The sequence below is a fragment of the Podarcis gaigeae genome (genome assembly GCF_964106915.1).
Source record: "Podarcis gaigeae genome assembly, chromosome: 5".
Lineage (NCBI taxonomy): Eukaryota > Metazoa > Chordata > Lepidosauria > Squamata > Lacertidae > Podarcis > Podarcis gaigeae.
Genome location: NC_139681.1, coordinates 94,998,822 through 95,015,448, shown reverse-complemented (window position 1 = coordinate 95,015,448; position 16,627 = coordinate 94,998,822). Strand labels below are relative to the sequence as shown.

The following is a 16,627-nucleotide window of genomic DNA, read 5'->3' as shown; positions in this document are numbered from 1 at the left end:
CTATCTGAACAAGAATGGCAAATACATGAGGTAGCCTTCGCTATCAAAAACAATCTTGTAAAGCTCCTGTCAGAAGTCCCTACCAGACATCTGGTAAACTCACCAAAAACCAACAGGCTACTATTACCAACACACTCGTTTGACAGAAAAATAAATTTAAAACTTCATGGAGGCATCCTTGGTCAAACCACTGGCACCTCTTAGACTATGTTATTGTCTGCGCTAAAGATTACCATGATGTGCTCCTTACCAGAGCTATGACGAGTGCCAACAACTGCTGGATAGATCACTGACTAATATGTTCCACGATGGCTATCAAGATTATACCTCAACACAGGCTTCAAGGAAGGAAACCAAGGTGCAAAATGAACACTCAAGCCCTTCAAGATCCCATTAACCGGGATTGCTTCCAAACAACTCTCTTTTTAAAAAATATTTTTTATTAGGAATTTCAACATAACATTTTATCAAAAATACATCATCCTCATTCCCACTCTCATTTTCCCTCCCCCCTCCCCAAAAAGAAAAAACCCACCCTGACTTCCCTCAGCTCCTCTCTCTGGTTTTTCAGCACATGTTATTCTCTGCATGTTATAAAATTGTAGATATCCTTAATTTATCTATCTATATATTACCAATAAAAGGGTTGTGAATGCTTCTTCAAAACCTGCCAAGGAGTCCAGTTCATTTTCTTATTTCTTTAAGTACTTTGTAAAGGGTTCCCATTCTTCTTTAAAATCACAGCTGTCCTTATCACGTAGTTTGTATGTCAATTTCACCAGTTCCGCATAATCCATCAGTTTCTCTTGCCACAGTTCTTTGGTTAGGATTTCTTCATTCTTCCATCCTTGTGCTATTAAGACTCTTGCCGCTGTTGTCCCATACATGAAGATGTTTTTCAATTTCCTTGGCAGGTCTTTTCCTACAATTCCTAACAAAAATGCTTCAGGCTTTTTTATAAATGTTAATTGGAACATTTTCTTCAACTCATTGTATATCATTTCCCAGGATTTTTAAAATTTTGCTACAATCCCACCACATATGGTAAAAAGTCCCTTCTTTTTCCTTACATTTCCAACACATATTTGAACCAGTTTTATAGATTCTTCCTATCTGCACTCGTGTTATATATCATCTATACATCATTTTCATGTAATTTTCTTTCAGCAAAGAGCAATCTGTATATTTTGAATCAGTTTTCCACAATCTTTCCCAAACTTCAAGCATTATTTTGTGTTCTATGTCTTGTGTCCATTTAATCATAACTGATTTCACCTCTTCATTTTTTGTTTCCCATTCTAGCAGAATTCCTTTTGGAATCTAGATGTTGTATAGCTAAATCCTTTCTTATTGTCTTCTTTGTATATTTAATGTAGTTGCCAATAGTGTAGCCAACTCTGAAAGTGGTCTTCTATTTCCTCATAATCTCTTAGTTTCCATTTTCCTTCTTGATGCTTTAGCAAATCAACATACGTAAAGCACTTTCCTTTCTTTCCAAGTGGTTTGAGCAGTAAAGCTTCATGTTGTGAAAGCCACCAAGGGGTCTTCTGTTCTAACAAATCTTTATATCTCTCCCATACTCTCATTCATGATTTCCTAATTATATAGTGTCAGGGAACTGCCATCGGAGAGTCAGGTGGTGGAAGGGCTCAAGGAGGCTAAGAGACCCTCAGATGCTGAGGAACGAACCAGCAGGGGGAGAGGGAGAGTTCCTGCAGAAACTCAGGCGGAGGGATGGCTCCAAGATGCTTCCAGTGAGAACAGCGGGGAGGGCTCAGGACCTCCGCTGGGGACGCCCACTCCGTGCAGGAAACTGTCACGCAGAGAATCCAGACGTAGAGTTTCCGTTAAGGAACTCTTATGTTGGCGTAAATTCCGGAAGCGTCCACTGACGGATTCTGTCAGCGATTGAGGGAGTCATGCTTTGAGGGCTCCCGTAAAGGCAGAGCTTTGAGACCTATGCAAAGCTCTGAGGGATTCAGCTTTTACGCACAAGCAGCTCATTATCCCATCACATATAGTTTTAGAAACTTTTATGAACCTTCCCTTTCCCATACCATAAGTATGTGTGCCAGGCAAATCTATTGTCATGTCCTTCCTATTCTAATGCTTCTTGCTTTTCCAACTTCATCCAGTCCCTAATCCATACCAGGCATGCAGCTTCATAATACAATTTAAGGTCTGGGAGGGCAAAACCGCCTCTATCTTTTATTTCTGTAAGTATCTTATATTTTATCCTTGGCCTTTTGCCCCCCCCCCAATAAACTTAGAAATTTCCTTCTGCCATTTTTTAAAACATTCATCTTTCACAATTACTGGGACTGATTGGAAGGGGAATAGCATTTTTGGCAGCACATTCATTTTAACCGCCACTCTTTTCCCAATAATAATAATAATAATAATTTATTTATACCCCGCCCATCTGGCTGGGCCTCCCCAGCCACTCTGGGCGGCTTCCATAAAAACCAAAAATACAGTAAAATACCACACATTAAAAACTTCCCTGGACAGGGTTGCCTTAAGATGTCTTCTGAATGTCAGGTAGTTGTTTATCACTTTGACATCTGCTGGAAGGGCGTTCCACAGGGCGGGCACCACTACCGAGAAGGCCCACTGCCTGGTTCCCTGTAGCTTTGCTTCTCGCAATGAGGGAACCACCAGAAGGCCCTCGGCACTGGACCTCAGCATCCGGGCAGAATGATGGGGGTGGAGACGCTCCTTCAGGTATACTAACAGTGAGAGATTCATTCTGCTCCATATTTCTAAATTTCTTTTTAACTCAAGCCAATTTTTTTCATAATTTTCTTTGCATAAGTCTATATTTCTTGATGTTAGCCATATCCCTAAATATTTAACCTTTTTATGGACATCTATTTCAGTGTTTTGCTCCAATTCCTTTTTTTTTTCTTCCTTCAAGTTTTTAAAACCCCGGGACAGTGGAGGACTTCTCTGCTGTCTGGGGTGATCTTAAAATGCTGCGTTTCTCCGCTCTCCCGGAAGGCAGGCAGGGGGGGAGCCAAGACTTTTGCCCCCCGCCGGCCTTCAGAAGAGGTCCAGGACCTCTTCTGAAGGCCGGTGGGGGGCGAAAGTCTTTACTCCCCCCCCCCGCCGCCTGCCTTCAAAAGCCGTCCGGGAAAGCGGAGAAAGCGCTGCGTTTCTCCGCTTTCCCGGAAGGCAGGCAGGGGGGAGCAAAGACTTTTGCCCCCCGCCCACCTTCAGAAGAGGTCCAGGACCTCTTCTGAAGGCGGGCGGGGGGCAAAAGTCTTTGCTCCCCCCTGCCTGCCTTCAAAAGCCATCCGGGATAGCGGGAAGCGCTTCCCTGCTATCCCGGACTGCTTTTAAAATGCTGGCGGTGGGGAGCAAAGCCTTTCGGCCCCCGCCGGCCTTCCTGGACCTCTTCTGAAGGCCGGAGGGGGGGGGAAGTCTTTGCTCCCCACCGCTAGCATTTAAAAGAGGTCCCCGGAGATTTCCCTATGGGCTTTCTTCTTGCGAAGCAAGCCCATAGGGAAATTCGTTTTGCGAAGCGCCTCCAAAACTGAAAACCCTTTCGTCTAGCGGGTTTTTCGTCTTGCGAGGCGTTCGTCTTGCGGGGCACCACTGTATTCCTGTTTAACTTAAATCCCGCCACTTCCCCAAATTTCTGAATCTGCTTCCAAACAACTCTTAAGGACCATCTGCTTTCAGAATTCCCTGATAACATCGAGGAACATTGGACCAAGCTAAAAACATCCATTATTGCAGCCTGTGAACAAAGTATCGGATAGCAAACCAAGAAACACGAGGACTGGTTTGATGAGAAAGACAGTGAGATTGAACGCATGATTGACAAGAAAAGGAAGGCATTTCAGATCTGACAAAGAGACAGAAACTGTGCCACTAAGAAAAAAAACCTATGCCAATGCTAAGGCTGAGGTTCAAAGAAGAACCAGAGAACTAAAAAACACCTGGTGGATTAAAAAAAGCTCAGGAGATCCAGCGCTTAGCTGACACTCATGATGCACAGAATTTCTTTAAAGCCACAAAGACCATGTATGGGCCAATAAATCATGGCATATGCCCTCTATGCTCAGCAGACAGTACCACAATTCTAAAATATAAAGAAGCTACTGCACTGCACTGGAAAGAACATTACCAACATCTCCTTAACCGCACCTCCACACTGGGATCATCTCCCTTCTGGAAACCAATGTCTCCACTGTGGAAGGATGTGTGAATCCAGAATTGGCCTCCACAGTGACTTGCGGACTCATTGTTAAAACTGTGTTTATGGAAGACAATCTTGGCTACGAGTGATCACCAAAGATGAAGAAGAAATCCTGTTGCTGCTGCCTGCCTTACCTGGGTTGTACAGCAGTGTCCACAAAGTGGCAACAACAGGGGGCTTGGTGAGATCTTGGAAAATTTAGGTGAAATCTTGCCAGAAGCTGCCCCCTTTGCTTCTCCACTAGCAGCTGGCTAGGCAGCACACCCCCAGAGATGCCTCCTATTGGCATTCCACTGCCCAAGGCAGCTGTCACAGCCTGCCTCATGGGTGGACTGGCCCTGTGCTTCATAGCTGGTTATGAAAAGAAACCCATACACACTTTCCTGTATTTACAGCGGTAGCTGCTAGTGCCTTTACCTGTTCACAAGTATTCTGTGCATCCTAATAACACCAAAAACAGTTAGTAACAAGTAATAAGCAATGTTACCCTAAGTATGTTTGTTAATAAAAACTGTTTCCTTGCATAAGGGTCATGCCTTAGTTTTTCACCACATAATTTTCACAACTCCCTTTTTTGAAAAGAATAATTGGCATAAAAATGTGACAATAATGTGGTAAAATATGGCACTTCCCACATATTTAACCATTCTTTTGTCACCACAATAAGCATTGTTCAAAGAGGGCAGATGGGGGAAGCGGAGAGAGAGCTCCGGGATTCTTCTCTGTACATCAGTGAGTAGAACCCTCCACTAGCCATGCCCTCCCTGCGCAGAAGACTCCCGCGCAGTGAGAGGAGGAGGCGACTGGGAGTCAGACAGCTTCTATGCTGGAAGAGGTTTAAGAAATGCCCACAGACGGATTCTGCTAGCGACTGAGACAGCTACGCGGAGATGGGCTGTGCAGTCAGAACGGTTTTAAAAGGCAATTAAGCCTAGAGAGGCGGCAGTTTACGCACGAGTAACTCAGACCCATTACACATGCCCCAAAGTGTACCATAAATCATAATCAGTGCCTGATGTAAATAATAATTAATAATGAGGCATTCGTCATTATAAAAATACCTTTTTTGACACTTTTTATTATTTCTTTGTTTGACCCCTCAGAATTACTCCTCCTCATAGAAATAAACATTAAATTAACAAGTTACCTTTTTTTGAGTGTGTGTTCTTCACTCCCCTTCAAAACAGTGACCAGTGTATATGGCCCCTTTCAATGCAGCCTGCTTACAAAGGCGGGAAAGACCAGCAATAAGCTGTTGCATAACGTTCCCCAAGGAAAGCGTTAGCTATTCATAGAATCATAGAATCATAGAGTTGGAAGAGACCACAAGGGCCATCGAGTCCAACCCCCTGCCAAGCAGGAAACACCATCAGAGCACTCCTGAGATATGGTTGTCAAGCCTCTGCTTAAAGACCTCCAAAGAAGGAGACTCCACCACACTCCTTGGCAGCAATTCACCAAACTTTCACCAAACTTTCCCCTGCTTAAGTTTAAAAAGGGGCTTCAAGCAACTAAAAAGGGGCTTCAGGCAACTAACTCCACGTGGAATTCCACGCGACCGCGACTTGCTATGCCCAATAATCAATGCCACAAAATGCCACAGAAAATTAACCAGGGCCCCAGTAAACCATAAATCATAATCAGTGCCTGATGCAAATAATAATTAATAATGAGGGCCCAATGTCATCCTCGTCATTATAAAAATAATCCCTCTCTTCGCGCCGCCCAGCCTCCCAAGAAAAAACCCCCACCTCAAACAGTCACAAAGCACAAATTCCACGCGACCGCAACTTGCTATGCCCAATAATCAATGCCCCAAAATGCCATAGAAAATTAATCAGGGCCCCAGTGTACCATAAATCATAATCAGTGGCTGATGTAAATAATAATTAATAATGAGGCATTCGTCATTATAAAAATACCTTTTTATTATTCATTTGTTTGACCCCTCAGAATTACTCCTCCTCATAGAAATAAAATTAACAAGTTACCTTTTTTTTGAGTGTGTGTTCTTCACTCCCCTTCAAAACAGTGACCAGTGTATACGGCCCCTTTCAATGCAGCCTGCTTTCCCCAAGGAAAGAACAATTCACCAAACTTCCCCCTGCTTAAGTTTAAAAAGGGGCTTCAGGCAACTAACTCCTCCGCCTCCTCCCCTCGCCTCCTCCCCTCGCCTCGCCTCCTCCCCTCGCCTCCACTCCTCGCCTCCTCCCCTCGCCTCCTCCCCTCGCCTCCGCCCCTCGCCTCCTCCCCTTGCCTCCACTCCTCGCCTCCTCCCCTCGCCTCCTCCCCTCCCCTCGCCTCCACTCCTCGCCTCCACTCCTCGCCTCCACTCCTCGCCTCCTCCCCTCGCCTCCTCCCCTCGCCTCCACTCCTCGCCTCCTCCCCTCGCCTCCTCCCCTCGCCTTCTCCCCTCGCCTCCACTCCTCGCCTCCTCCCCTCGCCTCCTCCCCTCGCCTCCTCCCCTCGCCTCCACTCCTCGCCTCCTCCCCTCGCCTCCTCCCCTCACCTCCACTCCTCGCCTCCTCCCCTCGCCTCCTCCCCTCGCCTCCACTCCTCGCCTCCTCCCCTCGCCTCCACTCCTCGCCTCCTCCCCTCGCCTCCTCCCCTTGCCTCCTCCCCTCACCTCCGCCCCTCGCTTCCTCCCCTCGCCTCCTCCCCTCGCCTCCGCTCCTCGCCTCCTCCCCTCGCCTCCGCTCCTCGCCTCCTCCCATCGCCTCCTCCCCGGAGCCGCAGCAAAGGCTTTAAAGAGCCACATGCGGCTCTGGAGCCGCAGGTTGCCGACCCCCGCTCTAGAGCATATATTCTTTTCCTGTGAATTTGGCAGTTATGCCAGAATACAATTATATGAGGCCCTAAAATTCAATAAACTGATTTTTACTCAACCAACAGTTCAGGACATGCTGGCGGACAGCGATGATCAAATTACTTTAATAGCGGCCAAATTTTTAAGAGCTGTCCATGAAGAAAGAATGGGCCATGATAAAGAGACTTAGTGGTTGTTAATGGTAGGTGATGTTGTTGCGTTGTATTATTATTTTATATTATATTGTATTATGTTATTCATGTACATCGTTTAATTTCTGGGAGTTAAGAATAGGACTAGGATAAATTGTGTTTGCTGTACCCGTATTTTGTACAGTTTGTATATGATGTTTATTTGTTAATGTGTGGTGTGCTATGCCTAATAAAGGATTTTGAATTGAATTGAATAGTAAAATTCACGTTAAATTGCTGTTTTAGAGGTTGTTTATAAAAGTCTGGAATGGATTCATTCGTTTTCCATTACGTTCTATGGGAAAGCATGCCTCAGTTTTGGAACACTTTGTTTTTGGAACAGACTTCTGGAACGGATTAAGTTTGAGAACCAAGGTACCACTGTACTGGTTTCCAGGCAAGGGATTAGTATTCACATATAACAAGGAATATAATGATTCCTTGAATGAGCTGCCTACAGTTTTGAAGCAGATACTCATTTGCATTCACATTTGTACATGAAAATATCTATCCTTTCCTAGCATTTTTAGTAGATGCCTATGGAAGGATGTCAACTCACTTTAGCAATTAAAATGACTATGAGGGAATGGGGGTGGCAGAGAGAGATATTGGTGTCCTGGCAAGAGATTAGTATTCACTTATATTTATTATTTTTATTTTCTATTAAAGATTTCAACATAACAATTAATCAAAAACATATCATCCTCATTCCCCCCCTATTTTCACCTCCCCGTAAAGAAAACAAGCCCCCCCACCCCCAGACTTCCGTCAGCTCCTCTCTCTGTTTTTTCAGGATTAGTATTCATTCATAACATGGAATATAATGATTCCTTGGATGAGCAGCATTTGGTTTCAAGCAGATACTTACTTTCTCCATCTGAAATAGATAGAAATCAATGAGATCCTGTGGCTCATGCACAGACTGATTCTCCTTATGCTTCTCTATCTCCTCCTTTGCAAATGAACGCACCATCTCCACGCAAGAGAAAGCCTTCTTGTGGGGCCCTGGGAGATGTTTCATGAGCCATGGGAGCATTTCGTAAAGCTAAAGGAAAGATAGCAGAAATGCTGCCATTACCATGAGGAAGCTTGGTCACACCGTTTGTGCTTTGGATTAGCACTTTAAAAAACATGATCTGCATTCTTCTTCAGGGCTAGCATATTAGTTTGAGTCTCACTAAGAAGGAAGGTGTCTATAGCTTCTCTGGAATCCCACAATGATTGGATTCTGTGATTTATCCCTAGCTGAAAATGTGAAAGAAAACTATGGCTCAAAATATTTTTCCAGCTCCCAGGTAAAATTCCAAAAATGGACACAATCACAGGACCTCTCCTGGAACAAGTTAGTGCCCTTTTGTGGCAGGTGGGGGTGGGTGGAAATAGGGTGGGGGGGAATTCAAGTACGTTTCATGAGTACTTTTTTTTTTACAGATTAGGAATGGATGTAGAAATGTGGAGAACTGAACTTAAATTTGAGGAAAGGGTTTAGTTGATCATACAGAAGGGGGCTCCTTTCCTCAGCAATGGCGATAGTGCTTGAGTTGCTGGTCTCTCTTTCATTAAAAAACATTTCCAGCCAAGTGGTGGCTGCAGGGGCCTCACCATGGACGCCATCATGATTGCCACTGCTAGGTGGGTATAGAGTAGACAGATTTAGTTTTTCATGATGGCAACAAAACAATGTCATTCCCTTCTTGAGAAGATTATTTTGTTCACCTCTCTTCCCCTTGGTGGGCTCTAGATGACCTGTTCTGAAGGTCATTGTTCCATTTTTGTCCCATCTTCCCTCTAAAGTGTCTCCTGTGGTGGACAAAGTCTTCTTTTGTTGTTGTTTTATGGGGGGTTTTGGTGTGTTTTTATCTCAATGATAATCATGAGCAATTGATCAGGCTGTGAGATAGTAAGTGGCCCTTATCTCAGATTAATTTAAACCTTATCTCACTTCTCCAAACCTCTATCAGAATATTGATTTGTGGTATTAAAGCCCTTGGGAGGTTTTAAAGCTCTTTGGCAGGAATGGAAATAACTACTCACAGCATAACCAAAGCTACATAAAAATTGTAGGATAAATTCTATGGCTTCTATCAGCTTCTGGAGCCTTTCATCTTCAAGAGCAAACCGGTGCCCAAAAGCCACAGCACTTATCATGTTGGAGACTGAAGTAGCGATGGGCATGGAGGGGTCAAGTGGCTGTCCTGCAAAATAAAGTTATTCTAATGTTAGCTCCCCCTTCATGGATCACTGCCTTGCCGTGGCGAAGGGGCTTGAAGAACTCAGAGAAGCTATGAAATATGCCGAGCAGGGCACCCAAGATGAACAGGTCATAGTGGAGAGTTTTGACAAAACGTGATCCACCTGGAGGAGGAACCGGCAAGCCACTCCAGTATCCCTGCCAAGAAAACTCCATGGACAAAGACAACAGGCATATAAAAGTTATGACGCTGGAAGATGAGCCCCTCAGGTTGGAAGGCGCCCAACATGCTACTGGGGAAGAGCGGAGGGCAAGTACAAGTAGATCCAGAGCTGATGAAGCGGCTGGGCCAATGCCGAAAGGATGCTCAGTTGCGGATATGCCTGGAAGTGAAAGGAAAGTCCAATGCTGTAAAGAAAAATATTGCATAGGAACCTGGAATGTAAGAACCATGAACCTGGGTAAGTTGGAGGTGGTCAAAAATGAGATGGCAAGAATAAATATTGACATCCTGGGCATCAGTGAACTAAAATGGACGGGAATGGGTGAATTCAGTTCGGATGACCATCATTACTACTGTGGGCAAGAAACCCGTAAAAGAAATGGAGTGGCCCTCATAGTCAACAAAAGAGTGGCGAAGGCTGTACTGGGATGCAATCTCAAAAATGATAGAATGATCTCGATACGAATCCAAGGCAGACCTTTTAACATCACAGTAATCCAAGTTTATGCACCAACCACTGGTGCTGAAGAAACTGAAATTGACCAATTCTATGAAGACTTACAACACCTTATAGAAGTGACACCAAAGAAGGATGTTCTTCTCATCATAGGGGATTGGAATGCTACAGTAGGGAGTCAAGAGATAAAAGGAACAACTGGCAAGTTTGGCCTTGCAGATCAAAACGAAGCAGGGCAAAGGCTAATAGAGTTCTGTCAAGAGAAGAAGCTGGTCATCACAAAAATGCTTTTCCAACAACACAAGAGACGACTCTACACATGGACATCACCAGATGGGCAGCATCGAAATCAGATTGATTATATTCTCTGCAGCCAAAGACGGAGAAGCTCTATACAGTCAGCAAAAACAAGACCTGGAGCTGACTGTGGCTCAGATCATCAGCTTCTTATAGCAAAATTCAAGCTTAAAGTGAAGAAAGTAGGAAAAACCACTGGGCCGGTAAGATACAATCTAAGTCAAATCCCTTATGAATACACAGTGGAAGTGAGGAACAGGTTTAAGGATTTAGATTTGATGGACAGAGTTCCTGAAGAACTATGGATGGAGGCTCGTAACATACATGAGGCAGCAACGAAAACCATCCCAATGAAAAGGAAATGCAAGAAAGCAAAGTGGCTGTCCAATGAGGCCTTACAAATAGCGGGGGAGAGAAGGCAAGCAAAATGCGAGGGAGATAGGGAAAGATACAGGAAATTGAATGCAGATTTCCAAAAAATAGCAAGGAGAGACAAGAAGACCTTCTTAAACGAGCAATGCAAAGAAATAGAGGAAAGCAATAGAATGGGAAGAACAAGAGATCTGTTCAAGAAAATTGGAGATATGAAAGGAACATTTCGTACAAAGATTTCTGTAATAAAGGACAAAAGTGGAAAGGACCTAACAGAAGCAGAAGACATCAAGAAGAGGTGGCAAGAATACACAGAGGAATTATACCAGAAAGAAATGGATGTCTCGTATACCCCAGGTAGTGTGGTTGCTGACCTTGAGCCAGACATCCTGGAAAGTGAAGTCAAATGGGCCTTAGAAAGCACTGCAAATAACAAGGCCAGTGGAAGTGATGGTATTCCAGCTGAACTATTTAAAATTTTAAAAGATGATGCTGTTAAGGTGCTACACTCAATATGCCAGCAAGTTTGGAAAACTCAGCAGTGGCCAGAAGATTGGAGAAGATCAGTCTACATCCCAATTCCAAAGAAGGGCAGTGCCAAAGAATGCTCCAACTACCGCACAATTGCACTCATTTCACACGCTAGCAAGGTTATGCTTAAAATTCTACAAGGAAGGCTCAAGCAGTATGTGGACCGAGAACTCCCAGAAGTGCAAGCTGGATTTAGAAGAGGCAGAGGAACCAGAGACCAAATTGCAAACATGCGCTGGATTATGGAGAAAGCTAGAGAGTTCCAGAAAGACATCTACTTCTGCTTCATTGACTAGGCAAAAGCCTTTGACTGTGTCGACCACAGCAAACTATGGAAAGTTCTTAAAGAAATGGGAGTGCCAGATCACCTCATCTGTATCCTGAGAAATCTCTATGTGGGACAAGAAGCTACAGTTAGAACTGGATATGGAACAACTGATTGGTTCAAAATTGGGAAAGGAGTTCGGCAAGGCTGTATATTGTCTCCCTGCTTATTTAATTATATGCAGAATTCATCATGCGAAAGGCTGGGCTGGATGAATCCCTAGCCGGAATTAAGATCGCTGGAAGAAATATCAACAACCTCAGATATGCAGATGACACAACCTTGATGGCAGAAAGTGAGGAGGAATTAAAGAACCTTTTAATGAGGGTGAAAGAGGAAAGCGCAAAATATGGTCTGAAGCTCAACATCAAAAAAACGAAGATCATGGCCACTGGTCCCATCACCTCCTGGTAAATAGAAGGGGAAGAAATGGAGGTAGTGAGAGATTTTACTTTCTTGGGCTCAATGATCACTGCAGATGGTGACAGCAGCCACGAAATTAAAAGACGCCTGCTTCTTGGGAGAAGGGCAATGACAGGCCTAGACAGCATCTTGAGAAGTAGAGACATCACCCTGCCAACAAAGGTTCGTATAGTTAAAGCTATGGCTTTCCCAGTAGTGATGTATGGAAGTGAGAGCTGGACCATAAAGAAGGCTGATCGCCAAAGAATTGATGCTTTTGAATTATGGTGCTGGAGGAGACTCTTGAGAGTCCCATGGACTGCAAGAAGATCAAACCTCTCCATACTGAAGGAAATCAACCCTGAGTGCTCACTGGAAGGACAGATTGTGAAGCTGAGGCTCCAGTACTTTGGCCACCTCATGAGAAGGGAAGACTCCCTGGAGAAGACCCTGATATTGGGAAAGATGGAGGGCACAAGGAGAAGGGGGCGACAGAGGATGAGATGGTTGGATAGTGTTTTCGAGGTTACCAGCATGAGTTTGACCAAACTGCGGGAGGCAGTGGAGGACAGAGGTGCCTGGCGTTCTCTGGTCCATGGGGTCACGAAGAGTCGGACACGACTAAACGACTAAACAACAACAACAACAAAATGTTAGCTCAGCTGGTCCAGTTCATACTGAGAGTGGGGTTTCATGGTGGCCAAGAGAAACTGCTGGGATCTCCATTAGGAACCAAGAAAAGCATATCACATTCCTTTCTAAAATGGACAGAGGTCGGACACAAATATATTTCCATATGCCAGCTCAGCACCATCACTTAGCATCACATACCCTTTGAACGTGCAAAAACCTCCACGAGCTGATGGGCCTCCTCTGCTACTTGCTGCTCCATGTCTTTCTTTCCCCGCCACAGCTTCCGCAGAGTAACTGCAACAAAGCGTCTCTGTTGCCTCCAGGTGTGACCATTTGATAATGCAATACCTATGGAAAATCAGTGAGAAAAAACAACAATCATACCTCGGGTTAAAGTCGCTTCGGGTTAAATCTTTTCAGGTTGCCTCCCATGGCGACCCGGAAGTAACAGAACAGGTTACTTCAGGGTTTTGCTGCTCACACATGTGCAGACGCTCAGAATGATGTCACACGCATGTGCACTTTACAGTATCAGCAAAAAGTGAGATTTCTCGACAGCTCTACCGTTTTGATTTTTGAAGAGAAAACTGGTATCTAATACAGTGTGATGTCGACAAGTTTAGATTTTTCCATGGAAGCCGTCACGATCAAATTTCACTTCTCATTTGGGGGACAAATGGATGGCAGGTGTTGTAGAAGGATAAAGGACTTAACTTGCTTCTGGCCACCCTAACCTGGTGGGTCAGTTTCTCAGCAGGAGCAACAGACCACACCAGAGCATATCATGAGTTTACTGAAAGCCCTGCTGTACAGTGTCAACATTTAGCTTTTTGTAAGCAAGCATTTATCAGCAAAATAGATGCTTTGGTTCACCAATTATTCCTAGCAAAGCTAAGAAGGGAGTTGGGTTTATCTATGTAAACAGTGGTGATTTCTGCAACAAATAGTGAACTTGCAGGTATCACCTGAGTTTTCTTGGAAAAAACTTTCATCCTTCATGATAACAATCCTTTCAGATCTAAAATAATCAAGTATTATCGGTTTATAGATGATTTATTCTTCGTTATACAGGATCAAGACACAGCAATACAATTCCTCCAATGGATCAATGACCAAGATCCAAATATACGACTGTCTGGTACCATTCATGATACATCAGTTAATTTTCTGGATGTCACAGTCTTTAAAGATCACTCTCAACAACTTAAGATCCGCCCATACCATAAACCGACCGATCGAAATTCATTATTACACGCTTCATCCTTTCACGCTCCACATTTATTGAATAACTTACCATATGGACAGTATTTAAGACTAAAAAGAAATGCATTGTTCCAACATGACTATAAAATAGTGGCATATCAACTCACACAGTCTTTATTACAACGAGGATACACATCACGGACTCTTGCTGCAGCTCAAGATAGAACGGAAGTGAAAAACAGGAAAGACCTTCTTGCTATAAAAACCTCGGATAAACCCAGAGAAGATCGTATTTGCACATCACTGCAATTTACACCACATACTTCTAGCATTAAGAAACTCATATATAAACATTGGCATTTGTTATCCAACATCCCAGGATGTCAAAAACCACCTATAATTGGTCTAAAAAGAACAAAATCACTGAGGAATTATTTGGTGAAATCGGACCAACTTACATACCCGGAAGCATCAACTAAAGGCCACTACAAATGTGGTAGTTGCAATGTATGCAAATATGCACTACAAGTAAAGGAGTTTACCAACATACAGACCGGCTTCAAGTTTCAGATTGAACATTTTAGTAACTGTAACACGAAGAATAGCGTGTATGCATGGATGTGCCCATGCCACAAGATATATATAGGCAAAAGCACCAGACCAATTAAACTACGCATAAATGAACATCGATCACGGATCCACAACAGAGTGTTAGAAGCCCCAATGGTGGAACATTATATACAGCAAAAACATACGGAGGATGATTTTGTCTTCTTCATTATCTGGAAACCAAAAGTAGATTTATATACCAGGAGAAATATTGATAGACTATTGTTACAACAGGAAGCACGGTATATTTATTTGTTTGAAACGATGTCCCCCAAGGGCTTGAATGAACATCAAGTCTACAATTCTTTTCTTTAAAAAACCACTATAGATGACCTTGGACTTTAAATCCCTTCTCTGTTTACACCTTTAAGAAGGGAGAGCCTATCCTCCTCCCCCACAGACACACATATAAGACAATAATCTCACTCCCTAATAGAAAACGCACAGAGAAACGCAAGAAAACGTGGATTCAATTATCTAAGGTAAGAAAACACTCATCTGATGTCCGTTTTTCACAAACAATTTGACTGGAAATAATAACTCTTGTAAATTCTCATTTCTAGACGCATGTTGAAAAAGAAACATAAAAGAATTGAAATATATAGACTTCCAACAGATTTATAATCCTCAAAAAACCGAGGTATGGAACCAAATATCATGATATGTGTTAATACATATGTATATACTTTATTATATAATGTATATACTTTATTATATAATGTTTGCTTTCTGTATGGGCTTGAGGGCAGGTATATAAAGTACATTATTATATAATGTATATACTTTATTATATTTATGACCTATGGTATTGAAAAACCTTGATCTATTTTGACATATTATTTGATATTACCAGCTGAAGAAGGCGTTTACTCCGAAACAGGGCCCTGTCCTGGTCACCACTACTGAGTCATACATCTGATTCACACTCCGGATACTTCTTTTTGGCCCTATTTGATTCTTTATTCTTTATTCTGATTTTATATAATATGGACTCTTTTTGACTGCCATTGAGACTTGTATAAAACAATTGTTGTGTACTGGTATTTTATGTACTTTTATACTATATCACTGCATATTTGAAACTACATTATTTCTGCACTTAAACGTTGTTTCTAAATTTACTATTACCTTAAAACTGTCGTACTTACACGTTGTGTTTAAATTTACTATTAGTTTAATAATGTAATTCTTAGCAGAATATATACGTTTTCTTTTCAACTCTCGAGTAGGAATTATTCCTTATATTGAAACTTGTGGCCAGAGCTCTTGGTATATCCTTTTCAGTGGATTTTCAACAAGAAATCCAATTTCTTAAATGTCTACTGCCGACACTCCACCGACAGAGATGATTATGTGGTGATTAATGATAGCCAGGATATAAATCTACCAATTGAACTTTCACTTGGAAAGCAAGCTATCTGCTGGCACAAAAAGATGCAATTATTAACAGGCAGAAAACAAAATAAAAAGCATGTTTTTATTATTTGCAACTAAGAAATATTCTAAACTGCTAAGGGTGTTCCGATGGTTAAGAATTCTCATTTTATATTACTTCTAACTTCTTCGCCCCTTTGGTGTAAATGCCAACTACAAAGTGAAATTTACCTCTCTGATTGTGGGAACGAATATGCTCCTCTATTAAGGAGACAGATGCAGGTTTTCAAGGCAGACTGTTAAGGTGGAGAGTGAGTTGTTAATAAGACATCAGTATGGTATAAAACTGGGTGTAAAATAATAAATATACAACAAGTAATTAACTATGGATTATTTTTTAATATTGTATATGACTACAGTGCAGAGATCCCTGTTTAAATAGAAATGAAGGATTTGTTTTTTTAAAAAAAACATGGAGAAATGGTTGGAATTTTGGGGGAGATAATGTCACCATACTGGAATGAAGGAAGACTATTGGGTACACACTTGAAGGTGATATCTGGCTGGTGAAAGACCCTGTATGAGAGGCAGAGAAGGAAAGATCTCCCAGGGTGGGAGACTGGGGGAAGAAAGGGAAGCACACAGGTGAGAGCTGGGAGGGTCCACTCCCTTCTCTGTGAGACAAGAGTTAAGATCTACCTTTGAGAGAGGGCTTGGCGTTTCTTTCTCTCTTTTACTTTTGTTTGTTTGTTTGTTTGTTTAGTGTTGCTGAAAAGTTTCAATAAAAAGTATGGAAAACCAAACAAACC

General features: G+C 42.8%; 1 protein-coding gene across 1 annotated transcript in view; it reads right to left on the bottom strand.

The window, feature by feature from the left end:
- The window catches only part of LOC310844911 (cytochrome P450 2J2-like), a 33,925-nt gene that overhangs the window by 7,845 nt on the left and 9,453 nt on the right, over positions 1-16,627 (bottom strand). The window contains exons 3-5 of the mRNA XM_083739657.1: positions 12,831-12,980; positions 9,236-9,396; positions 8,070-8,246 (exon numbers count right to left, since the gene is read on the bottom strand). Of these exons, the coding sequence (XP_083595783.1) occupies positions 8,070-8,246; positions 9,236-9,396; positions 12,831-12,980 (488 nt within the window). The remainder of the gene's footprint in view (positions 1-8,069; positions 8,247-9,235; positions 9,397-12,830; positions 12,981-16,627) is intronic.